This window comes from Peromyscus maniculatus, chromosome 1, assembly GCF_049852395.1.
Source record: "Peromyscus maniculatus bairdii isolate BWxNUB_F1_BW_parent chromosome 1, HU_Pman_BW_mat_3.1, whole genome shotgun sequence".
Taxonomy (NCBI): Eukaryota; Metazoa; Chordata; class Mammalia; order Rodentia; family Cricetidae; genus Peromyscus; species Peromyscus maniculatus.
In genome coordinates, this window is record NC_134852.1 from 27,714,903 (window position 1) to 27,741,853 (window position 26,951).

At 42.8% G+C, this 26,951-nt stretch overlaps 1 protein-coding gene and 1 pseudogene across 1 annotated transcript; one reads left to right on the forward strand and one right to left on the reverse strand.

The window, feature by feature from the left end:
• The first annotated feature begins 441 nt into the window (after positions 1–441).
• Positions 442–14,894, forward strand: LOC143273023 (pregnancy-specific glycoprotein 22-like). The gene is made up of 5 exons (XM_076570847.1): positions 442–727; positions 2,025–2,384; positions 5,262–5,615; positions 6,827–7,177; positions 8,216–14,894. The coding sequence occupies exons 1-5, from the start codon at positions 664–666 to the stop codon at positions 8,485–8,487; spliced, it is 1,401 nt and encodes a 466-aa protein (XP_076426962.1). The 5' UTR covers positions 442–663; the 3' UTR covers positions 8,488–14,894.
• A 7,343-nt stretch (positions 14,895–22,237) lies between these two features.
• On the reverse strand, positions 22,238–24,645 carry LOC102916511 (heat shock protein HSP 90-alpha pseudogene; annotated as a pseudogene).
• Between the last annotated feature and the right edge of the window lie 2,306 nt (positions 24,646–26,951).

Here is a 26,951-nt window from a genome sequence, read left to right on the forward strand (position 1 = left end):
TGAAACCCTTTATAATAAGATGGAGCCTTCAGTCCTTTCAAAGACAATTGGTCAACTCTTCCCCTGAGGACTCCTCATACAAGTGCTCCTGGACTGCTTCTAGTTCAGAACTCTGGCTGGTGACATTAGTGATAAAAGATTCATCTTCATCCCTAGTTATCATTCAGCTGGTCTCTTTCTAGCATTCAAAGACATCTCTGTCACTTTCCTCCTAGGATTAAAAAATACCATTTTCTGAAAGCATTGAGGACACAGAGCAGACTGTGGGTTCAGCTGGGTGTCTGTGTCACAAAGACACGTAGGCAGGATGGAGGCTCCCTCTGGTGCTGACATACCCAAGGCAAGACACAACAAGTTTCAGCCCTGGGATGAGCCATTTTTCTCTGAGGGGATGTGGATGCTTATCAGCCTTGTTGCTCAATATGTTTATTGGAGGAGAAACATAAAGGGAAGTTGAGAGGGATGCGGGACAGCACTGAGAGTGGAAGTGATTGAGCAGTGCCTTGGACATAGATCCCACCACCAACAGTCCATTGGGTTCTGGGAAGTTCTCCAGTAGGAGAGGAAACGCATCTCAAAGGAAACAAGGACAGCAAAGCCTGAGCACCTTGCTAGAGCTGTATCTCTTCTCCTCAGAGGGAGGACAGCACAGTGAGAAGAAAGATGAAGGTGTCTTCTATGATTCCCTGCAAGGGATGCACCCCCTGGCAAGGGCTCCTCTTCACAGGTAAGTGTGCCCACTCTCTGACTTTGTGGGTGGAAAGGAAACAGGAGGCAGTCTAGAGTTTCCTAAAGAGGACAGGAGCCTGAGAGGAGACTCAGGTTTCTGTTTGCAGTCACGGGGCAGAAGGTACAGTGAGGAACAGAGGCTCAGCAGCCTGAGATTCTCAGCAGTAGGAGGTGATGAGGAGAAGAGAAAAGCTTCAAACACTCGGTGTCCATAGTCAGTACATTGGCTGCAATGTTCTGAAGATTGATGTCCCAAACTGTGACTGGGTGACTCCAAATAGAATTCAAGAAGGAATGGGTCTTTGAAATGGCTCAGTGGAGACATGAAAACCTGAATTTAATACTTAGCTCCCACAGGGCAGATGGAGAGAACAGAATCCTGTAGGCTCTTCTCTGCCCTCCACACAGGTGCTGTGGCATGCACCTGCACTTGAGTGAACTGAGACCCCTCAGGCCACACAGGTGATGTGACATACACCGACATATGACTGAGACATTTCCATCCACACAGATTTGTGGCACACACCTTCACATGCACACATTGAGATACCTGCCTTGAGATATATACATATACAATACATGAGTAAATCTAAGATAACTTAAATCACAGTGTAATATAATTATTGTCATTAACTCAAAATTGGGAACTATGTAGATAATCCAATGGGGAAACATTCCTATTTCCTTCCTTTCTTTCTTCCCTTCCTTCCTTCTTTCTTTCTTTCTTTCTTTCTTTCTTTCTTTCTTTCTTTCTTTCTTTCTTTCTTTCTTTCTTTCTTTCTTTCTTTCTCTCTCTCTTTCTTTCTTTCTTCCCTTCCTTCCTTCCTTCCTTCCTTCCTTTCTTCCTTCCTTCCTTCCTTCCTTCCTCCCTCCCTCCCTTCTTTCCAACTCTTTTCCTTTATCCATTCTTATTTGAATCTTTTCTAGGAAATTAACTGGACTAATACACGTCCTCACAATGTCCTTGTTCTAGCAGACCTGATGTCAGCTCATCTGCAATATGAAGTCATGGGTTGACTGGAATCACAATGGGAAGAGAGAAAAACAACAGAAAGTGAGGACTCTCCAGGGCAGGAGTTCAGAGATGCATTGCTACTCACCCCAGTGAGGGGCATATAGGCAGACACCTGAGCAGAGGATTCCTAAAAGAGTTAATAACACAGTCAGAGGTTCTGAAGAAATGGAAGTCATGTTGCTCATGTCTACCAAGTGTAGTCACACCACTATCCACACACCTAAGCAGAGTGATGATCACATCTGCTCAATATTGATGCTTTCTCTTTGTTCCCTTCTAGCCTCCATTTTAACCTGCTGGCACCTTTCCACCACTGATCGTTTTGCTGTGCAAACTGTCCCACTCTATGTGGCCAACGGAGACAGCATCCTTTTCCTTGTCCGCAATCTGCCAAAGAATCTTCTATCCTTTGCCTGGATCAAAGGGAGAACCAGCATGAATGATGCAATCATAGTATATGTACCAAACATAAATTTAAGTGTGCCAGGGCGTTTTCACAGTGGTAGAGAGACAGTGTATGGCAATGGATCCATGTTCATCCAAAATGTCAACCAGAAGGACACAGGATTCTATTCTCTACTAGCTTTTCATAGACACACAGATACTGTGTCACAAATAGGCACCTATGTCTACGTGAAGAGTAAGTAATTCTCTGTGAATTCTGGGCTCTGGGTGGCATTGATTCCATTGGACACACACAGTCGAGTGTCCTGTGCCTTCCTCCCCTCTGCATTGCATCCCCATGTTGGGGTTTTAGTATTAAGTGCAGGACACACATGGTGTAGAATAATATATGGTAATAGATCATAGTCCTTCATTTGACTTCACTTTACAGACAGCTTACTGGACGATGGGTAACTCAGCCTGGGATAACAGCCTCTGTCTAGAGTCTTGGGGTTCTGATAGGAATGTGTCCTTGAGAAAGACCCTGATGGAATCAACATTGGGCATGGTAGAGGAAAATTTGAGGTCCTCACAGAGATGTGAGAACAAAGTTGCCGTGGTTCCAGACCTCTGTTCCAGACTCAGCTCCAGGTAGCTCTGAGAAGCATTTCACAAATGTTGGATTTTGATCTCTTGATGGCAGGGAACAATGCTTTTTAGTAGACCAAGTCCTGCATCTTTGGAACCAGCCAGTGCACTGTCATGAGAGATATAGTTAGTCTAGTTCCCCTGGACATCTTCTCCAGAGACTGAACAGGGAGAGCTTAGCCAGACAGGTGCCCAGGCCATTACTTTTTGTTCTGATGGGCTTATGAGACTTCACAGGAAGGTCAGGGCAACCAAGGACAGGGAGAGAGGAAACAGGTCCTTTTGACAAGTGTCCTCTGGGGTCCAGCTCGGGAATTGTCTCCTGTAGGTAAATGGCTATAGGCTTTGCTGAACTGACAGCACCCCAGACATGAACTGCAGTTGCTCTAGTGATCACCACAGGAGGCATCACGACACTCAATAAACACGTGGAAAAGAATTTCCTGAATCAGGACATTATTCAGTAGCCTGGTTCCACCCTCTTTTTTTCAGACCTGGCAATTATGGACCCAGCATTCTCAGACCTCCTGGCTTCTTAATGTGTCTGCTACACTTCCAGGTGTTCATGTTCCATTTTCCCCTTTATGTGTTTCCTTTGGGAAATATACAATATCCAAGGGGAATCAGTTAAACAGAGGTCCAAATTATCTCAGAAAGACCATGATGCTCATGGGCAGACCCATTGCACAGTTCAGCAAACAGGAAATGGAAGTATGGTCTTGAAATCTTGCCTGGGACAAAGGAGCTCACAGCCTTTGTCCAGGAATCAGATCACCTCCTCCCATACATCCTGGATGTGAGATTCCTGACACATCCTGGTCAGAACTTTGATGGCTCCATTGAGAACAGATTTGTTTTCTTCCCCACACATCACTCATCTGGTCCCTTTTGAGGCCTCACAGATATCTCTGTCACTTTCTGCTAAGAGCAAATTCCATGTTTGCTGAGGATTGAGAACACAGGGCAGACTGGGTGCCCAGCTGGGTTTCTGTGCCACACAGGTGTGCAGATTTTCCCTTTGGTGACTAGAGACCAAGGCTAAGGCACAGCAGGGTGCAGCCCCAGGGTCAGATGTTATTCTCTCATGTCACAGGAAAGGTCATTACCCTTGTCTCTCAGTGTGTGTTCTGGGGACAGAAGCATAAGGAGAGAAAGGGAGAGGACACCGGGCAGCACCGAGGGTGGAAGGGGCTGAGCAGTGTTTGGAACGCAGCCCCACCCACAGCCCCTGGCACTCTGCGAGGTGCTCCTTCCTGGGAAGAGGCTCAGCTCAGATGGGGAAAGGACAGCAGAGCTCGGGAGCTGTGCTGGAGCAGATGTGCCACAGAGGAAAGACAGATCAGCCTACAGACACCACAGAAACACTCTCTGTTTCCTTCTGCAAAGGATGTATCTCCTTTCATGGGCTCCTGTTCACAGGCGAGACAACAAGAGTTGACTGTGTGTGAGAGGAGATGACTGAACTACTGTCTGGAGTCTTCTAAGAGGGACAAGGACGTGAGAAGAGTTTCAATGTTTGTAGGGGAGAAGACAGGGCAATCCAGAGGCTCAGCAACATTAACATTAAACAGTAAGGGAGAACAGTAGAAGGCAAGGGTGGGAGAGACATTGTTCTTACACCAAATTAATAGGCATGGCCCCAACATTCTGAAGAAGAATATTCTCAGATTGATGTCATAAATAAAAATATCAAACTGGTGTGGACCAGTGACATGGGCCAATGTATAAGGCATTTGCTTGTTTTTCTGACATGCTGATGCCCATGAACCAAGTTGTCCTCAGACCTCCACTCAAGTGCTGTGTCCTGCACCCACCCACCCATGCTGAGACTGGTCCTGATACAAACTCACATGCAGATATAATATGTGAACTAGTTAAAAAATAAAAGGAAATGGATTGATTCAATACTGTATACCGTAGCCTATGAATTATTAAATAAATTCATGGGCATACAGGGTTCTAGAACATCATTCATTCATTTTTTCATTCATTCATTCTCTACAGATATCCAAGTTTATGTCCATGCAGTAATTTTTTTGAAATAAGACAAATAAAGGGTTTTTTTGATGCCCCAGTCTTCATGGACTTGAAAAAAAAACAAGCTAGAAGGAGAAGTCAGGTGTTGATTGAAAGCCCAAGAGGAACAGAATAACAGTGACAACAAAGTCAGAGAATGAAGATGTGGGGTATGTAAGGGAAGAGGTCTGGCAGGCATCACCCCAACACCAACACTGTAAATGTGAGCAGGGGATCGATGGCAGTAAGACAGGGCCATGTTGACAACTGAGGAGAGAGCACAACTGAGTGGAAATGACAAGTGTGGGCACTCTGAACATGGGGGTCATATGATGACCTCAACCAGGTGGGACAGGGAGACACTCCCACACCTAGGACGAGCAGTGGACACAGGTGCTCAGGACACAGGGGCCCATGTCAGTCAAATACAAAAGTTTCTATTTAGATGGATCTCTCTCTTCCCTTCTAGACATCCTTTGGACCTGTGGACGCCTTACCTTCTCTCCCAGGCCCACTATTGAGTCAGTGCCTCCCAGTGTTCCTCACGGGGGGAACGTTTTTCTAGTTGTTCGCACTCCACCAGAGAATATGGTAGGCTTTATCTGGTACAAATGGATGAATTCATTCGTGAGAGTTGAGGTTGGCCGATATATAGTAGACAAGAAATCAACTGAGCTGGGCCCTGCATACACTGGCAGAGAGACATGGTATAGTGATGGAACCCTGCTGCTTCGCAGTGTCACTCAGGAAGAATCTTACTGTATACAAATTCAGAGAACATTTCGAGAAACAGAAGAAATAACTGTGAAAGTCCAGGTGGATGGTAAGTGATTCTCTGTGATTGTCTAGTGCTGGGTAGAGCTTAGACACATGGGACTGTCATGTTTAGCCTCTGTCTCCCTCTCCTCTGCATTGTGTCCCCATGAGGAGGTTTGAGAACTTAGCACAGGACACACTGGTAGAGACAAATATCCATAGATCATCTTACATCCTCTGATTCTACCTGCATCAGGGAAGACCTTGATGGAAAGTAACTCAGCCTAAGATGTCAGAGTCAGCCCAGGCTCTTGGGGCACTAGACCAGGGATCACTGAATCCTGTCACTCTTCCAAGGCTGGAATAAAGTGATCCAGGGGAGCATTTTTTCTAATGCTTTCCAGTTCCAAAGCTGGTAGGGAACAATGTTTTTTAGGACATCCATGTCAAACTGGGGTATTTATTAACTCCAAATTGAGAGTGTCATAAATAAAATCCAGGAACTGGTCTAGAGGCCACTGAAGAGTCCTTCCTATTTACTTGCTCTCTATAATTGCTCAGTCAGCTCTCTTATATTATCCAGGACTCATAGCCCAGGACTTGAACTGCCTACATTGGTTTGGATTCTTTTGCATCAATCCTGAGTTAAAAAATATTTACTGTATTTTTGCCCATGGGCCAATCTGGTGGCATTTTAAACTAAGGCCATGTTTTGCAAAATGACTGTAATCTGTGTCACGTTGTCATAAAACCAGCCAGCCTAGTACCCAGGTATTTTAAAGCCCTGAGCCCGCCTTGAAAATGAGACTGCTCACAGCCCTCACACAGGCCCAGACCTAAGGGATACTTGACAGAGCAGCAAGTGCATCTATTAGGTGGGATCAGGAATTGAGTGTTGCCTCAAAAGAAACTGAAGAATAAACCAAAACATGAAAGTTCCAGGCCTGTTGAGTTCAGGGGAGGCATCATCTCAAACCCCAGTGTGCATGAGTGTGTTCAGTGTCTGACTGAGGGCAGTGAGGGAACAGCCATGTAGATAACAAAGGGGACAGTACCATGCAATGGAGATGAACCTTTCATGGTCACTGTTGGAAAGGAGGAAGTCATGTTTCTGCCCTTCATTAAGTGTGCTAGACCAATCGCCCCTGCCCACCCACACAGACATACACCTGCAACTCTAGGCTGAGTGACAAATCCATCTGCTCAGGATGTTTTTACTATCTTTTCACCAAGCACAGTGATCCCAATGTGATGGATTTTTTCTCTTTTCCCTCCCAGCTTCTCTTTCTGTGTACTGTAATCCTCTCACTGCCTCCCCTCTCATGATCCAACCAGTGCCTCAGTATCCTGCTGAAGGGGAAAACATTCTTTTCGAAGTTCATAATCTTCCAGAAGATGTGAAAGCCTTTTACTGGTATATTGGCCTGAATACGAGAATTGTACAATACTACAGAAGCAGGAATTCTGTTTCTTGGTCTCCTACATACAGAAAAAGAGGATGGATGTTGTACAATAATGGATCCCTGATGCTCCAGGATGTCATTGTGAAAGATAATGGAAAGTACACACTAGTCTTTTCAACAAAACATCATGAAATTGAAAAAGCAGAGGTGGAACTTCATGTAAACAGTAAGTGACTCTCTTTGGTCTCCAACTACTGGATGTGGCTTATCTAGCTTCATACAGTAAACTGACTAGATTGACCTGTGCCTGCTATCTCCCCCACTGCATTGTGTGCTCGCACTGGGGTACAGGCCACTACTGCAGGACACACATTGGGTAGACAAAGTGTAATAGATCACAACCCCTCACCTCTCATTACCTGCAGAACAGAGGATCTGTACAGGGTAAAATCTGCCCTAGGATAGCAGCTGCAGCCCAGACACTTAGAGCTCTCACCAGCACACGTCCCCATAAAGAATCTGTGCATGTCAGGCAGTCCCTGGCTGAGTAATCCAAAGGGATTCTCACAGAGAGAAACAGGAAGCCCTGACTTGAAAACTTTGCCCCTGGCTGGACATAAGGTGACACTGGGGAGCTTTTTTCTGTTTGTTTATATTTCTTGTGAAAGTTGACAGGGAATAAGGCTTTACTGACTGTCCAGTCATGGGACTATTCCACAGAGTGTAGAATCAGCTGTGTACTGCCATGACAGCTGCAGTTAGGTAGGTCACCTGAGCATCTCCTTCTCCTGAGACTCAGTGGACAGGTGTCTGGACCATTAGACTATTGTTCTGATGGGCTTATGAGACTTTAGAGGAAGGTCAAACACTGAGGGAAGAATCAGAGTGGGCAGATATTCCAGATTCTGCCTTCTCCTCAGGGGTCCAGCCTTGGACATTCTCTTTTGCAGGTCAATAGTAGCAGATGCTGCTTATATGGGCAGCTCCCTATCCCACGGTCAGACCATTGCTCATAACTAAGCTTATTTAAGTACATAGCAATGATCATGCACTGTGTGTGCTATTACAGGGAAACCAAGATGTAGGAAACAGTGCCTGAATCAGGGTTACACATTCCCTAGGCAGCAGATCTACAACACAAGACCTGTCTATAGTAATGACTCCTAATTCTCCCCCTAGAAGCTTTATAAAGTCTGAACTAAAGTCAGCCTGGTTGAGCTCCCTGGACTCCTGTCATTAAGTACCCTCCACTCTTTCTTCACAGAGTCTGTGACACAGCCCTTTGTACGAATCACTGACACTGTAATCGCAGGGCAGAGATCTGTGACCTTCTCCTGCATTTCACGTGACACTGATATCTCTATCCGTTGGATCTTCAATAACCAGAATTTGAAGCTCACAGAGAGTATGACTCTGTCCCCGACAAAGTGTGGACTCAGAATAGATTCTGCCAAAAGAGAGAATGCTGGAGAGTATAAGTGTGAGGTTTCCAACCGTTTCAGTTCAAAGACCAGTCCCCCAGTCTTCTGGCCATGATGAGTAGTGTCCTGTCCTCTCATCTTACCATGGAGTTGGTCATTTCTTATTCACAGGGTACGTAATGGAGAAAAGTTTTATGGTGAAACTCATCAGTGTCTACTTAGGTACAGCCAGCATGGTGACTCATGCCTATAACCTTGGGATACACCTGTGTACAAAGATGGCCAAGATTTAAAGTGAGGTTTACTTGAAAGGAAAATAAAGACATCAATACAGTAAACAAAAATTCAAAGGTCCTAGGTTGTGCTTCAAGTATATAATGATCCCTCAGAATTTCTGAGAACTAATTTCAGCATCCCTCAAAGTTTTGGATGCTCCGAGTCTGCTGTGAAAATGGTGCATTTTTTGCTTAGAGAAAAATATCCCCTCATTTGCTCAAATCATTCCCTGTTTAACTAATTCACCTAGGCCTAATGCTGCCTGCGCACCAGCCATCCTTGTGAAGTGAGGAAGAGTGACAGGAGAAGGGTCTGCCCTGTTTCAGTCTGGACATAGCGGTTTGTAAAAATCTTTGATCCACATTTTGTTTAATGCACAGATGTAAAATCCTTCATGTAAGGGCAGATCATACTGTTTTCATCCTTGGAGTGGCATTCACAGTGGGACCTTGCACATGAGTTTTTTTTCCTTATCATAGGTGTTTCTTCCTTTTTTTTTATTTTCCTCTCTTATATTACACCCTGACCACAGTTTCCCCTCCCCCTCTCCTCCCTAAATCCCACTTCCTCTGTCCCTCAGATCCATTCCTCTTCTGTTTTCCTTCAAATAATGATCAAACCTCCCAGGGATATCTATAGAACGTGGCATGCAAATTATATTAGACTTGCCACAATCCCTCATATCAGAGCTGTGAAAGGAATGGTCCAAATGGCAGGCAAAAGAGTCAGAAGTGTTACCTACTACCACTACACCCATCTATATTACCATAACATACATGCAGAGGCCCAAGGAAAAGCCCACACAGGGTCTGTGATTATCTCTTCAGTCTTTTGCTCCTTTCTAAACCCTGCTTAATTGTTTCTGTCTTTGATGTTTTCATTGTATCCTTGTTTCCTCTGGTAACTATAATCCACCATCCCCCTATTCTCTGACGTTCCTCTGGTGCAGCCAAGTGTTTGGTGGTGTGTCTCTGCATCTATTCCCATCAGTTGCTGGATGATGCCTCTTGGATGCCTCTTAGGCTGGACACTGTTCTACTAGTATAACAGAATATTATTAGTAATCATTTCATTGAAATGTTTTTCTAGTCATGTTTGATTCTATTCTGAATATTTAGACTGTCCAGCCTCTGATTCCTGGCCATCCAGTCAAAGTCAGATCTGGTTTCCCTCTCATGGCATGGGCTTTAATTTGGGCCAATCATTTAATTTGGCCCACAAATTCTTTTCCACTATTACACCAGTACATATTTCATGAAGGACAGATTGTAGATCAAATGTTTTCTGGCTGGATTGGTGTCCCAGTCCCACTGCTACAAGTCTTCTGTGGTTATAGAAGGATCCGGGTAAAGGCTATCTATCCCTCACTACCAGGAGTCTTTACTAGGGTCAATCTTGTAGGTTCAAGGGATTTTCCACTGTGGTAGGTTTCCACATTGCTCCCAAAATGTCCCACTATTCGAGTCATTACTGCAAGTCCTCTCTCCTCCTATCTCACCTTTCCCCAACTGTTTCCTCCTCTTCTCATGCCCACATAACCCTCATCCATCTACAAAATCTTTTCTATTTCTTTTTTTTCCCAAGGAGACACATGGGTCCCACTTGAGTCTTCCTTGTTACTCAGCTTCTCTATGCATGTGACAAAACAGGACATCTAATTGTTTGTGGAGATAATAGTTTACTGAAGTAGAGTTCAGGTGGGTGTGTTCCTTCACCAGTTCCAGAAACATATGTAGAATCTTTATGATTTTACAAAAATAAGTTCATATCATCTGGAGATCTATTTTATAGCCAATTAACTGACCACATTTTATGTATTTGTGTTGCCTAATTGCTCTCTCTAGGACGTTTAGGAGAATGCTGAAGAAAATTGGCCCCCACAGCATTTTTGTGTTGACCCTCTTATTCAAGGAAAATGGGCCTATCCTCTACCCTTGGTTTTCCATTTTCATCATTACCAATTCTTCAAATTTGTCAAAGGTCTTTATTGTTTCAGGTTTATGACTTAGAAATGCAATCAGTTTTGTGTTTCTCCATGCTTCCACCTCTGTAGATGTTGGATCTCTAGGTATTTGTCTGTTTCATGTAAGTCAGTCAACAGTTACTCCCATCAATATTGGGTAATCAGGAAAAGTTAGTATTCAGAATAATGGACAGCAAGGCCTCAAATTTCATTTCTAGTGTTAATGTTAGTCTTCTAAATCAAAGTTAATCTGATAAAATGTTGTCAATGCCATTAATCACTTTGAAGAATGACCTTTTTGTAAGGTGTCCCACCATAAGCACTGGCCTCCAGAAAGCCCACTCATGCAGCAGAGACAGATCCTAGTCCCACTGCCAGGGGCCCCTTAAGCAGTTCAAGCTAAGCAACTCTCTCACCTATGCAGAGGGCCTATTCAAGTCCCATGGAGGCTCAAGAGGTATTGGCCCACAGTTCATGAGTTCCCACTAATTTGGTTTGGTTGTCTCTGTACATTTCCCCATTGTGATCTTGACTCCCCTTGCTCATATAATCTCTCTTCTCTCTCTTCAAATGGACTCCTAGAGCTCTGCTTGATGCTTGGCTGCAGATCTCTGCGTCTGCTGCCATCAGTTACTGGATGGAGGCTCTGTGATGAAAAGTAGGGTATTCACCCATCTTGATAAACTGAGCACGACAGTTTAGGCACCATCTCCACTATTTCTAGTAGTCTAAGGCAGGTTCATGCTTGTAGATTCCTGGGAAATTCTCTAGCACCCTGATTCCTTGATGTATCCATCTATCATTGTATCTTTCCTTGCTCTCCCACTCTGTCCCTGTTCCAGCTCAATCATCCCATTCCCTTATGGTCTCATCCTCCATTGCCTACCCTCCATTGCTACCCCAACCCAGTTTGCTCATGGAGAGCCCAGTGCCTATGGTGGAACACCGTCCACAGCCTTGAGTCAAGGGGAGGGCCTTGGAACTGCCTCAGCTGAATGTACCAGGTTCTGCTGAGTCCACATAAGAACCCTTGCCTTGGAGAAGGTAGAAATAGGGGTAGTTGGGGGTGAGGCAGGAGGAGGGTGGAAAAGGGTACCTGTGTGGAATATGTAAAATGAACAGAAAATTTCTTAATAATTTAAAAGAATGAACTTTCTCCCTTTTATTGACTATACTCTTTTTTCACACAATGTATACTGTTTAGAGTTCCCACTCTCTCAACACATCCCAGTTCCTCTCCATATCCCCTACTATGGAGGATCCACTACTTTTCTTTTTCTCCTTAGAGAAGATTATGCCTCCAGAGATAACAAAATATGAAAAAAAATATTAAGTTGAGGCAAAAACTAACATATTGTTGTTGGACCCTGCAACCCAACAGGAGCAAAAGAGTCCCAAGAACAGACATAAGAGTCTCATAAAATACTAAGGTAATAGCTATAATATACATGCAGAGAACCTGCTGCTGACTCATGTAGCCCTGAGCATGTTGATTTGATCTCAATGTGTTCATGTGTGCCTTGCTTAGTTAATTAGCAGTGCCTTGTCCTCCTGGGGTGTTCCATGTTCTCTGGCTCTTATACTGGTTCTGCCTCCCTTTTGAGGGATTCCTGGAGCTTTGAGGATATAGATTTGATGGAGACATTCCAATTTAGACTGCCCAAATTGAAAGAGTTACAGCTCTGGATGGAAATGTATCCCGGCCATTAGAAGGCAGGCAATACCTGTAAGTGCTATAGATCTGAAGGGGAAGTTATCCTGGCCACTTGAATCAAAGTAATACCTGTAAGTGTTACAGCTGTGAAGGGGAATGTATGTTGGTTGTTGGAAGCCAGGTGATTCCTACAGCTCTGAAGGGAAATGTCTCCTGGCTGCCAGAAACCAGATAATACCTACAGCTTGGAAGGGTAAGTAAGGTATCCCGGTAGGAAGCCAGGCAATAACTGCAGCTCTGTTCCAGTGGGGCACAGTATCCCTGCAGGAATGTTGCAGTTCTACTCATCTCCAGCAGAGACTTTACAGGCCTGCTCTGCTTTGCTCTACACTGCTAGGGGAGTTTCCCTGTAGAGATGTAGCAATTCTGTTCCTGTTCCAGCAAGAGCCATTACAGTCTGCTCTGCTCTGCTAAGGGAGCCCCCCTGCAGAAATGTAGCAGTGCTGCTCCTGCTCAGGCTAAAGCTGTTACTTCTCTGCCCAGCTCCACTCAGATGAAAGATGGTTTTCACCCTAACTTCATTCAAGAGATTTATTGGTAGGGAGGAATCCAGGAGTGTAGCTGTCTCTGCTGTGGTGGGAAAAGGCAACTTCACACTGAATAGGTACAGTTTTTTAGGGGCAGCATTTTTTTCAGGGTGAAGATTTTCAGGGTAGGAGTTGATTGGATTGGAATCCTTGAGCTTGATTAACCTTAGAAACTGAGTGGAATTTTTGCTCAGAGATTGGTCAGGTTTTTAATGCTCCAGGATGGTGTGGTTTTTATGCTCTGGAATTGGTTGGTTTTCATACTGAGTTGGTCGGTGTCAGGGTGTATTTCTTTGACTCTTTTTTTTTTCCACTGGCCTTTTATAACTTTTTGGCTCAGGTTTCAGCATCAGAGTGTGTTCTTTGGCTGACCTTTTCCCCTAAACACATGGTACCTGTTGTGGGTGTCTACATCTGTTCTCTTCCCATCTGCTGCCAAAGGAAGCTTCTCTGATGATGACTGGATGAGGAAATGATAGACAAATACAGCAGAATCTAGGTGGTTCTAAGGTAGAAATCTCTTCTCTGAGGAGTACACCTTATAGTACTTCCTTTTCCCCGACACACATGGTATCTGTTGTGGTTATCTGCATCTGTTCTCTTCCCATCTCCTGCCGAAGGAAGCCTCTGATGATGACTGGATAAGGAAATGATCCATGAGTACAGCAGAATCTAGCTGTATCTGATGCAGAACCCTCCTCTCTGGGGACTAGACCTTATTGTACTTAAAGATTCCATGCAAGGTGATAACAGAGGAAAACAATTAATTGTCCTACCCAGTTGAGCTCCCTACAACTGGTAAGAATGGCCAGCATGGAAAGATATTCTTAAATGTATGAGAGTGTCAGATATCTCTTGCAGGTAACCAGAAGCTGTCTAAATGGACTCCAGAATGCACAAAAGGAGAGAAATCACAGCTGGTACTGGAATGCAATCAGCTGTACATGGATACTTATTTTATGCATCCTAGTGGGGAACTTATAATGGCCACTTTCCTAAACCAGTTTAATTCCTAGCTTCATTCTAAATACACATCCTTATTCACACAGACAAATGTACAAATGTCACTCTAGCCCATCGAAGGGTGTTTTTTTTTTTTGTTTTCTTTTGTTTTGTTTTGTTGTTTTACAGAGGTCACCAAAGAAATCCAAATTGAATTCAAATGCAGTGAACAATGCTTGGTGGTTGTTGTGATATATTGTGTACCCTAATAAAATTTATTTGAAGATCAGAGAACACAAGCCACTAGATTAAACATAGATGCCAGGCAGTGGTAGCACACACCTTTAATCCTTGTGCTCAGGAGGCAGAGATTCACCTGGATCTTTGTGAGTTCAAAGCCGCCCTGGACTACACAGTTTGACTCAGTCTAGGAGAGAAAACTGAGCCAGGCAGTGATAGCACACACCTTTAATCCCAGTGCTGGAAAGCACACGCACCATTAATCCCAGGAAGTGATGGCTGGGCTGGGTGGAGAAAGGTATATAAAGTGTGAGGAGACAGGAACTAAAGGCTTTTTTTGACAGAAGTGTCCCTTTCAGGTAAAGGCTCTTTTGGCTAAAGCCTTTTTGGCTGAGGAAGCTCATTCAGCTAGAGGTCTATCGGCTGAGGCTCTTTCAGGCTGAGTAGTTGGTGATGTAAGAGGTGGTGGCTGGGACTTGTTTGCTTCTTTGATCTCTGGGTAAATTTTATTAGGCCACACAATATATCACCACAGGTGGTACGTATAGGAATGTTCCCCGAGACTCATGCATTGGATGCTTGGCCCTTAGGTAGTTGCACTTCTAGGAGGTGTGGCCTTGTTTGGGTATTTGTCTTCTCGTTGGAGGAAGTTTGTCATTGTGGAGGCAGGTTTTGAAGCTTCACATAGTCATGTCACTTTGTGTGCAGTCTCCTTCTGCTGCATGAGGATCAAGATGTGGAAATCTCAGCTCCTTCTCCAGTTCCAAGCCTGCCTGTATAGCACCATGCTTTTTGTTAAGAAATAATGTACTAAACCTCTGAAAATGTAAGCCAGCCTGATTAAATGTTTTCCTTAGTAAGAGTTGCCATGGCCTCCATGTATCTTCACAGCAAAAAAAATCCCCTAACTAAGAGACACAATATGGGGTTTCCAGTCCAACCTGATCTATCTATAATACAACCCCCTCATTTGATGTTCAAGGGCACACCTCAGAAAAGGATTGGAAATACTGAAAGAGGCAGAACACAAGGATGTCTACTGTGACATTGTGTCTTCTATATATTGTGGGGAAGGTACGCAGAAGAAAATTCAATGATATGGCTGCAACACCAATTGACATAGCAGGATACATGGGAAAATCTCAAGAGATTCCACTCCTCCTTAAAGAGTTCCAGATAATTAATGAGTTTGGAGAGAGGGAGAATCAGTGTTCTCCAGAGCTTCAGATAAGTGATCTAATCCCACATAGTCAACCACAAACATGTATGCACATGGGCATCACTAAATGGACCCATCAGATTTCATTTATATACTTATTGATTTATACATAAATATATATGTAATAATAATCATAATTAAAGAAATATCCATGAAGTTGAGAAGGAGTCAAATCCTAGGAGGAGATAGGGTGGGAGACAGTTGGGTGGAAAGGATGTAATGTAAATAAAATATGCATGTAGAAAAATTCTAAAAGAAGTACTTTTAAAAGCTTTAAAATAAGAATGAAAATAAGAGAGCATTAGAGAGAGAAAGAGAGAGAATGAGAAATAGCTACCCTGTAAGTGATCATGGAGGGAAGCTGAGGAGCCACTTCTGAGAACACCCTCTATTGATCCCCAGAATCAAGGGAATGTCTGATCTTTTATAACCTTTTAGCAGTGATGGGGAATTTCATACCATGTGACATAGTTCAGTGTAGTGTAAGTGACAAGGAGCATGGAGGAGCCAGGTGTTGTAAACTGAGAATAGTCAGGTCACAGGACAGACAGCTGCTACACCCTGTCCTAGAGTGGGCTGCAGGAGATGTGGCCTGATTAAGGGTGTGGGAATCTGGCCTAAAGCTGCACACCTGTGTCCTGACACAAAGGTGAGGTGACCGTGAGTTGATGGTGGGTCAGAGGAGGGGAACTCAGAAAATAGATGGAATTTCTTAAGATAGAAGCTTGAGAGGGGCCTCAGAGTTTGTGCTTGCAGAGTACAGAGAGAGGACAGAGGGGGACAGCAGGAAGCTCTTGTTGATAAGGAAATGTTAAAAAGATGGGGAAATGCCAGAATGTTCCCTACTCCAAGTTAATCACAATTGGCCATTATGTTTTGAAGACTACTGCTCTCAACTGTGATAGGGTGATCCTCTAAGTGATAGCACAACCAGGGTGGGCCAAAGAGATGACTCAGTGGGTAAGGCACATACTGCTAAGGCTGACATGCTGAGACAATCCCCAGATCCTGCATTGTAGAGGCATAGACACGACTCCCTCATGTCTTCTAACCTTCATACCTTTACAGTAGGATTTTCCCATTCACAGACTAAGAAAATGAAATAAGAGGCCTGCGGAGATGGCTCAGTGGTTAAGTGCACTTGTTGCTCTTCCAGTGAACCTGAGTTCAGTTTCTAGGATTTATGTTAGGTGGATTCACAACCAACCTTGTGTGACTCCAGCTCTAGGGGATTCCACAAAATCCCCTGGTCCCAGAATGCTCTTCCACAGTTTGTACATAAGCATATGCATATATGAAAGTAAAATAAATTTTATAATAATAAAATAAGAAAGATATGGCCTATGGACTCTCGAGGTAGCAAATAGAGAAGGCAGGTCCACCCACAAAGTGCTCTTAATTGTGAGCACATCTGAAAGCAGTCAGGTTGAACCATTCAGAAACCTGAGAATATTATTCCATACTGGGTGAATGACTTCTTCAGGAGCACTAATTGAAATGAGGTCATGTCACATTGCTTTGCTCCACCAAATTCTGTAGAACCACCCAGACACTCACTGAAGCTAAAGGATGACCACACCTGCTTAGGAAATAGGCCTAGCAATCTAGGAAATGCAAAGAGACCACGATTCCTCTTGCTTCCCCCTAGACTTAGGCTTAATATATTTTTCAAAGAATTTTACATGGTTTGTTAAAGTTCATCCATGTTTTGCCTGCATGTGTGTCTGTGTACCACCTGCATGTAATGCATGCTGAGTCCAGTAGAGGCATTGGCTTCCCCAGAATTGGAGTTGTATTGATTTCACCTCTCACCTTAATAATTTCCTGGTATCTATTCTTCCTGGGAGACTTAGCTTCTTCTTGTTCTAGATATTTCGGGTGTGCTGTTATGTCACTACTGTGAGATTTCTCCAACTTCTTTATGTGGACATTTAGTGCTATGAATTTCCCTCTTACCACTGCTTTCATAGTGTCCCATAAGTTTGGGTATGTGGTGTCTTCATTTTCATTGATCTCTCAGAAGTCTTTAATTTCTTTCTTTATTTCTTCCTGAATCCGTTGGTGATTCAGTTGAGCATTATTCCGTTTCCATGAGATAATAGGTTTTCTGTAGTTTTTGTTGTTGTTGAAATCTAACTTTAAACCATGGTGGTCTGATAGAACACAGGAGGTTATTCCAATTGTTTTGTATCTGTTGAGATTTGCTTTGTGGCCAAGTATCTGGTCGATTTTAGAGAAGGTTCCATGGGGTGCTGAGAAGAAAGTATATTCTTTTTGTTAGGATGAAATGTTCTGTAGATATCTATTAGGTCCATTTGGGTCATGACATCAGTTAAGTCCTTTATTTCTCTGTTAAGTTTTGATTTGGGAGATCTGTCCAGTGGTGAAAGTGTGGTGTTGAGATCTCCCACTACTAATGTGTGGAGTTTTATATGTGGTTTAAACTTTAGTAATGTTTCTTTTACATATGTGGGTACCCTTGTATTTGGGGCATAAATGTTCAGAATTGAAACTTCATCTTGATGGATCTTTCCTGTGATGAGTATGTAATGCTCTTCTTGATCTCTTTTGATTGATTTTATTTTGAATTCTGTTTTGCTGGATATCAGGATGGCTACACCTGATTGTTTCTTAAGACTGTTTGATTGGAAAGTCTTTTTCCAGCCTTTTATTCTTAAGGTAGTGTCTATCTTTGAATTTGAGATGTGTTTCTTGTATTCAGCAGAAAGATGGGTGCTGCTTTCCTATCCATTCTGTAAGCCTATGTCTATTAATAGGTGTAATAAGTCCATTGTTATGAAGGGATATTAATGACCAGTGATTGTTCATCTCTGTTATTTTATGGTGGTAGTGTGTGTGTAAGTCTCTTCTTTGGGGTTTACTGCTTTGGCTTTATCTATTGCCTGTGTTTTTCAGGGTGTATCTGTCTTCCTTAGGTTGGAATTTTCATCTAGTGCTTTCTGTGGGGCTAGGTTTGTGGATAAGTATTGTGTAAATCTGGCTTTGTCTAGGAATGTCTTGTTCATTCCGTCCATGATGATTGAAAATTTTCTGGGTATATTAGTATGGGCTGGCATCCATGGTCTCTTAGTGTCTGCATTACATCTGTTCAGGTCCTTCTGGCTTTCAAAGTCTCCATTGATAAATCGGGTGTTAGTTTGATGGGTTTGCCTTTATAAGTCACTTGTCCTTTTTCCTTTGCTGCTCTTAATATTCTTTATTCTGTACATTTAGTTGTTTAATTATTATGTGGCAAGGAGACTTTTTTGGGCGGGTCTAGTCTATTTGGTGTTCTATAGGCTTCTTATATCTTCATAGGCATGTCCTTCTTTAAGTTGGGAAAGTTTTCTTCTGTGATCTTGTTGAATATATTTTCTGTGCCTTTGAGTGGGTATTCTTCTCCTTCTATCCCTATAATTTGTAGGTTTGGTCATTTCGTGTCCCACATTTCATGGACATCTTGGTTCATGACTTTGTTGGCTTTACTGTTTTCTTTGACTGATGGATCTATTTCTTCTACTGTATCTTCAACGCCAGATATCCTCTCTTCCATCTTTTGCATTCTGTTGGTTATACTTGCATCTGAAGTTCCTGATCGTTTACTCAGATTTTCTATTTCCAGCATTCCCTCTGTTTGTGTCTTCTTCATTTTTTCTATTTCCCTTTTCAGGTCTTGGACTCCTTCCTTCATTCATTTCATTGCTTTTTCATTATTTTCTTTCAAAGAGGATAGATTTTTTTCCTGAGTTTGTGTTCATTGCCCCAAAGCTAGAAAATTAAAGACCTAGTTTCTCTGTTTTGACAAAAAGAGAGATTTTTTTTGGTTTTTTCGAGACAGGATATCTCTGTGCAGCTTTGCACCTTTCCTGGAACTCACTTGGTAGCCCAGGCTGGCGTTGAATTCACAGAGATGCACCTGGCTCTGCCTCCCGAGTGCTGGGGTTAAAGGCATGTGCCATCTCTGCCCAGCTGAAAGAGAATTCATGATGGAGAAGTTTCTGTGCTACAGCCTTATACTCAGACATCTTTCCAGTCTGTTTTTTCTTTTTTTTTTCTTTTTTTTGTGTTTTTGTTTTTTTTTTTATTTTTTTTTTGTTTTTTCTTTTTTCTCTCGAGGATAAAACTCTGCCACATTTAAATTTTTTTACTACAAAACTCGACTGATGCCTCTTCTGTAAATGGCAGGACCTCACTCTTACTCTCATCAAGTACACACACACTCTATCTATCTATCTATCTATCTATCTATCTATCTATCTATTCCTTTTTTATTTGTTCCTGTTCACTGTTACCATCTGGGGGGGGGCATCCTTCTCCCCCACATTTCCTCAGAGTACTCTTGAGTAGGAGCCATAGCAAATATTAGTTATAAGGATAGAGGGGAGAAAGATAGAAAATACAGAATATCCTCCAGAGGGCCTGGATCCTAATCTATTGGGCTTTAAATGTCTCTGCCCTAGGGTATTTAAAGAAATGCCAAGGGGTGGAGCAAAAGACCATCCCCCAGCACAGCCAAGTGCAGACCATCTCACACACTTATAATCAGTCCCAAGGTACAATCATCCTCTTTATGCAGACCTGATGGGTAAAGCCTAAATGGTCCCCAACACCATTCAAACAAAGAACTGATAAAGAAAATGTGGTACATTTACTGAATGGAGTTCTACTCAACGGTTAAATCAATCAAACAAACAAACAAAAAACAAAACAAAACAACATGACATCATGAAATTTGTAGAAAAATGGATGGAACTATAAAAAACTTTCTAAGTGATATAACCCAGACTCAGAAAGACAAACATGGTATGTACTCACTCATCAGTGGATATTATACATAAAGCAAAGTGTGTTCACGGTACAATTCACAATACTAGAGAAGCTAGGTAACAAAGAGGACCTTAAGAGGAACATGCATAGATTGCCCTAGGAAGGGGAAATATATAAGATCTCTTGGGTAAACTGCAAGTGCAGGGTTGGGGGGAGGGGTGATGGGAAATGTGAGCATGAGGGAACAAGAAAGTTCAGTTGTAGAAGGGACGAAAGGGGACAGCAAGGAAAGATATCTTGACAGATGGAGCCATTATGGAGATAGGGAGAGTCCTTGTGATAGAGAAATCCCCAGGAATCTAAAAGGATGACCATAGCTCAGAATCCTATCATTAGTGGAGATGGTGCCTTAACAGGCAAATCTCTGTACTCAGGTTGATGACTACCCTCATTGTGATCATAGAACCTTCAACCAGTAACTGATGGAAGCAGAGGCAGAGATCCACAACTAAGCACTGGGCTGAGCATGTATAGTCCAGTCAAAGAGAGGGAGGAGGGATTACAAGTGGGGGTTGGGGTTGGGGTCAAGATCATGATGGTAAAACCCACAGAGATAGCTGACCTGAGTTAGTGGGAGCTCACTGACTCAGGACTGACAGCTGCACAAGCTGCATGAGACAGAACTAGGCCCTCTGAATGTGTGTGGCAAGGTCAATTTGTGGGGCCCATGGAACAGGGACCAGAAATTATTCCTAGTGCAAGTTCTGGCTTTTTGGAGCCCATTTTCTATGGAGGGATACCTTGCTCAGCTTTAATAAAGGGGAAAGGGACTTTGTCCTTCATCAACTTGATATGCCAGACTTTGTCAGCTCCACATGGGGGGGCCTTACCATAACTAAGGAGTGGCTGGGGGTTGAAATGTGGGTAGATAGATAGGGAAGAGTGGGAGGAGAGGAGGAAGGGGGAATTGTAATTGTTATGTAAAATGAAAAAAATTAATTAAATAAAAAAGAAAATCAAGTGGCTGTTTTCTTTATTTTCTTTCTTCCTTTACTTCTTTCTTCTTTCCTACTTCCTTCCTTTCTTTCTTTTTTCTTTCTTTCTCTTTTTTCTTCCTTTCTCTCTTTCATTCTTTCTTTGCTTCTTTCTTTCTTGGCATGCATATGGTTATTTTTCTGCCTGTATATCTGTGCAACACAGGTATGCCTGGTACCCACAGAAGCCAAAAGGAAGAATTGGATGCCCTGAAAATAGATTTACAGACTGGTTATGAGCTACCATGCCTGTACTGGAAACAGAACAAGTGTCCTCTACAAGAGCAATCAGTCCTCTTAACCACTGAACCATCTCTCCAACACACCCAGGTAGATGTTTTCAGAAGCAGATCTGACTGAAAGAAGGTAGTGAGCAAGAACTAGCTGGAACTCTGGCTGGAAGGGACAAATGTTTTTGGCACATCTGGGCTAGGGATATGTGATGCTAAGTGTCTCTATATGAGACAATTGTTACTAATACCCAGGATCTAAGACCAATCCCCAAAATGATTACTGCTCTAAAGAGCACAATGAGGTACGATGAGAGACAGATGCTAGAGTTGTTTGAATTCAGTGTCTTTCTGAGCAGGGAGAGCCCTGGGTAAGATGCAGGATCTTTTGCAAGGTACAAAGCAAAGCCCTTTCCTTTGTCTTTCTAGAGTAGTGATATCAGCATGACATAAAACACATGACTTCCTGTCCAGTATGTGTGCCTTAGAGTCCTGGAATATAGGAGAAATTCTCCAGAGTTGGGTAGTTCAGTTTTTTTTTAATCTCATCTGTATTTACCTTTTAAAGTAGAATATGACCAAGCACTATATTTCCATTCAGACTTGAAGGGTTACAAGCCCTAGGGAAGCATAGGGTTTTGTTCTCGGTACTTTGGAAAACAAGCCACATGGGGAATTCTTCTGTTTTAGCTTGTGTTCTTCTAAGACTACAACATGCAGAATGACTACAGGGGATGAAAAATTTTAAGATGAAACTTAAGCCATCTTAATTTTTTTCCTTTTAAACATGAAGCTAAATCTCAGAATACTCCCAAGTGACAAATTATTTGGTCTACTAAGGAATCCAGCTTCTGAACAGCTAAACACTTCAGACCACAAAGTTAATAGGTTACATTACGTCTTACAACAAACGTTCTACCAACCTGTTGAATTAAACCTATAGTATCACAGTATCACAAGTAGAAAGAAATTTTATCTTCCCCTTAGTTTACATGCCACACAGATGTTTTAAACGTTAACAAAAATAAACAAAAATCCTGGAAAATATATTATCAGAGAAGGAATGAAGGTAAGCGTCAAAGTTCTGGTGAAGTTTAGTCTACTTCTTCCATGCGTGATGTGTCGTCATCTCCTTCCAGGGGTGTCATCTCTTCTGTTACAGCAGCACTGGTATCATCCACAGTAGGATCATCTTCATCAATACCTAGACCAAGCTTGATCATCCTGTAGATCCTGTTAGCATGTGTCTGGGGATCTTCCAGACTGAAGCCAGAAGACAGGAGTGCAGTTTCATACAGTAAGATGACCAGATCCTTCACAGACTTGTCATTCTTGTCAGCCTCCACCTTTTGCCGTAGGGTTTCAATAATGGAGTGATCAGGGTTTATCTCCAGGTGCTTCTTTGCTGCCATGTAACCCATTGTTGAGTTGTCTCTGAGGGCTTGAGCTTTCATGATTCTCTCCATGTTTGCTGTCCACCCGTATGTGCTCGTGACAATACAGCATGGGGATGTCACCAGTCGGTTTGATACAACCACCTTTTCAACCTTTTTTTCCAAAATATCTTTCATAATTTTGCAGAGGTTTTCAAATTTTGTCTTTTTCTCTTCCTGTTTCTTTTTCTCCTCTTCATCTTCTGGGAGTTCCAGTCCTTCTTTGGTAACTGACACCAAGGTCTTACCCTCAAATTCCTTCAGCTGTTGCACACAATACTCATCAATGGGCTCAATCATATAGATTACTTCTAAGCCATGCTTTCGGAGATGTTCCACAAAGGCCGAGTTAGCAACTTGGTCCTTGGTCTCACCTGTGATAAAGTAGATGTGCTTCTGGTTTTCCTTCATTCTGGTGCAATAGTCCTTGAGAGAAACCATCTCATCTCCAGAAGCAGATGTGTAGTACCGCAACAGCTCTGAAAGCTTCTTCCGATTTTGAGAGTCTTCATGAATCCCAAGCTTGATATTTTTTGAGAACTGCTCATAAAACTTTTTGTAGTTTTCTTTATCTTCTGCCAGTTCAGTAAATAGTTCTAAACATTTCTTGACCAAATTCTTTCTGATAACTTTCAAAATTTTGCTTTGCTGCAACATTTCACGGGAAATATTTAGAGGAAGATCCTCAGAATCCACCACTCCTCTAATGAAATTCAGATACTCAGGGATTAACTCCTCACAGTTATCCATGATGAAAACTCTGCGCACATACAACTTGATGTTGTTCTTTTTCTTTCTGTTTTCAAACAGATCAAAAGGAGCACGTCTTGGGACAAAAAGAAGGGCCCAGAATTCCAATTGTCCTTCAACAGAAAAATGCTTCACAGCCAAATGTTCTTCCCAATCATTGGTTAAGCTCTTGTAAAATTCTCCATATTCTTCATTAGTAATGTCATCAGGATTTCTGGTCCAAATAGGCTTTGTTTTGTTGAGTTCTTCTTGATCAATGTACTTTTCTCTTATCTTCTTCTTCTTCTTCTTGTCACCATCTTTCTTTTCTTCTTCTTCATCAGAACCAACATCTTCTATTTCAGGCTTGTCCTTTGACTCCTTTTCTTCTTTTTCTTTCTCTTCCTCTTTATCTTCTTTTTCTTCAGCTTCATCATCACTGACTTCCTTATCACTTTCCTTCTCCACGAAGAGAGTGATGGGATAGCCAATAAACTGAGAATGTTTCTTTAAAATCTCCTTTATTCTCCGTTCCTCCAAATACTCGGTTTGGTCTTCTTTCAGGTGTAAGATAACCTTTGTTCCACGGCCCATTGGTTCACCTGTGTCAGTCCTCACTGTGAATGAGCCCCCTGCTGAGGATTCCCAGGCATACTGCTCATCATCATTATGTTTGGTGATCACAGTCACTTTCTCAGCAACCAAATATGCAGAGTAAAAACCAACACCAAACTGGCCAATCATAGAGATATCTGCACCAGCCTGCAAAGCCTCCATAAAGGCTTTGGTACCAGACTTGGCAATAGTACCAAGGTTATTGATCAGGTCAGCCTTGGTCATTCCAATTCCTGTATCCACAATAGTAAGGGTTCGATCTTGTTTGTTGGGAATAAGATTAATGTGCAGCTCCTTCCCAGAGTCTAGTTTACTAGGGTCTGTCAGACTCTCATATCTGATCTTGTCCAGAGCATCTGATGAATTTGAAATCAGCTCCCTCAGAAAGATCTCTTTGTTTGAATAGAAAGTATTGATGATCAAGGACATCAACTGGGTGATTTCTGCCTGAAAGGCGAAAGTCTCGACCTCCTCCTCCTCCATGGGTTGGTCTTGGGTCTGGGTTTCCTCAGGCATCTTTGCGGAGTGACCACGCACGGGACGTGACCGGCTGCACCACCACACTGAAGCAACTGGGTAGTTCAGTTTTAGAGGCAAATCTAACTGTCCATTTGTTTTCACTTCAGAGAATAGACATCTCCTCAAGCTGTCAATGGCCAAGATTGACTTCTGTGAAAAACAGCTGTTCCTGCTTCACATAAACCTGAGAAAGCCTCCAGGGTGAAGACACTGGATACGTGTTCCTACGCAGACAGCTTGTCTGTCACCCATGATGCATGAGACAGATGTACACATTTTTTCTGTGTCTTTATTCCAGTGATAGCACACATTGCTAATGAGTGTTGCCATGGTGATAAGGTAGCCTCAGATGTGAAAAAGGCTTGACACTGGGATAGGACAGCTGTCCAGATCAGCAACATCTGTTATTGCTTGCCCCCGAGGGAGACAATTTGCTAGTCTTAATACCTGAAAACATGGAGTCATCAGAAGGAAATCTGGCCTCTTGTCCCCCAACCCCCTTTGAGATCCTGGCTGTCCTGTGACACATCATAAGACCATCAGAGCAGTTGGTTAAATGCTTGAGAACTGGTGCAGCTGTGTTATCCATGCTGTCTCAGAAGGAGATGCCCGGGTGATTAGTGGATGCCCAGGGTGTGTGGAGTCACCTGGGCATCCTCTGGAGTTAGCTGAGGTTCAGAATCCTCTTCACATAAGTGCTGGGAACTGAACTCTGGTAGTCTGGGAGATCAGCATGTGCTATTTAATATTGAGACATTTCCACAGGACTCCTTTCTCATTTTCTTCCATGTTCCATTTGTGGCTCCATACAAGAGCAGAATTCACCTTCTAGATGTTTGTCTGCTTTCTAGTCCATTTCAACCAGGGCTTTGTATAGACAGAATGTCCCTGCTATTTTGGAATATTCCAGTGCCTAGAAAAGGCTCAAACTCCTGTGGATGAATGAATAAATGAATTAATGATGACTCAAGGGCACTGATTTGAAGGAATGTCATGTTGGTAGATAACAACACAGGCTAATGCCTCAGTTTGACATTTAATTTACATTTAATTGTGCATTTTATATATTGGAAAGAGGAGGAGGAGAGAGAGAAGTACAGAGAGAGAGAAAGAGAAAGAGAGAGAAAATATATGTGTTTGTTTTTTACTCATGCATACATCAGTGTATGGGTAAGAAAATGCTTCTGTTACAGGTATGGAGGTTAGAAGAAGTGAGGGAATTCATTCTCTAATTCCATGAAGTTGAATATTAGAATTGAGGTCAGCATGTCAACCTTGGCTGCAAGTGCATTTACCCAGTAGCCCACGCTGATCTGGTTTACTGCCAACCTCAGAGTGGGATCAGTAACTTTCCAGAGGTTGGGCAGGTAGACATGACTCCCTGCTGGTGTCCATGTGTATCAGGCTCTGCTCTCAAGGACTCAAGTGGAACAGAGCCAGCTAGCAGCACCTCGTGCTTAACAAAGCCATAGTGGGAGCCTGCAGATGCACGGAAGGGCTTTGTAACATTTTCCTGGAGCCACGGCATGCAGAAAGACAGGTCCAGACTGAGAAAACCTCTGAAATGTTATGCTTGAAAATGGCCGAACATAGATGAATATAAATGGATTAATTTACATTTTAAGAGCTAGTTGGGAACAGGCTTAAGTTAATGACAAAGTTTCATAACTAATAAGAAATCTCTGTATCAGTAATTGTGAGCTGGAGTTCCAAAGAAAATTTGTGTATAACGACCCACTTGTGGTTAGTTTTTATTCAGGGTGATAGATATTGGTCTAATTTCATTATTGGACATGTGGATATTCCATTTGCCAAGAAGCAGCTGTGGAAGAAGTCTCATCTCCAGTGCATGCTTCTGTCATCTTTGTCAAATATCAGATGGATATAATGATGTGTAATCATATTTTGTATCTTTCATTTTGTTCCCTTAGTCTACAAGTCTGTTTTGTGCCAGAACCATACAGTTCTTTTAAAAATATTTTTATTTTATAAGTAATTTAATTTTACATATCGGCCATGGATTCCCCTGTCCTCCCTCCTCCCACCCCCAGCTTTCCCCCTAATCCACCCTCCATTCACACCTCTTCCAAGGCAAGATCTCCCCTGGGGAGTCAACCCAGCCTGGTAGGTTCAGTTGGGGCAGATCCAGTCACCTTCTCCCTACAACAAGGCTGAACAAAGTGTCTCAGCATAGGCCCTAGGTTCCAAAAAGCCAGCTCATGTGCCAAGGCAGGTCCTGGTCCTACTGTCTGGGGGCCTCCTAAACAGTTCAAGCTAATCAACTGTCTCACTTATCCAGAGGGATAATTCCAATCATGGTCTCAATATCTCTTACTCATATAATCCCTCCTCTCTCTTGCTGATTGGACTC

Coding starts and splice junctions, on each gene's coding strand:
- LOC143273023 (XM_076570847.1), top strand. CDS start 664: ATGAAGGTGTCTTCTATGATTCCCTGCAAGGGATGCACCCCCTGGCAA. Junction 2,385..5,261: donor CACCTATGTCTACGTGAAGA/GTAAGTAATTCT, acceptor CTTCCCTTCTAG/ACATCCTTTGGACCTGTGGA. Junction 7,178..8,215: donor GGTGGAACTTCATGTAAACA/GTAAGTGACTCT, acceptor CTTTCTTCACAG/AGTCTGTGACACAGCCCTTT.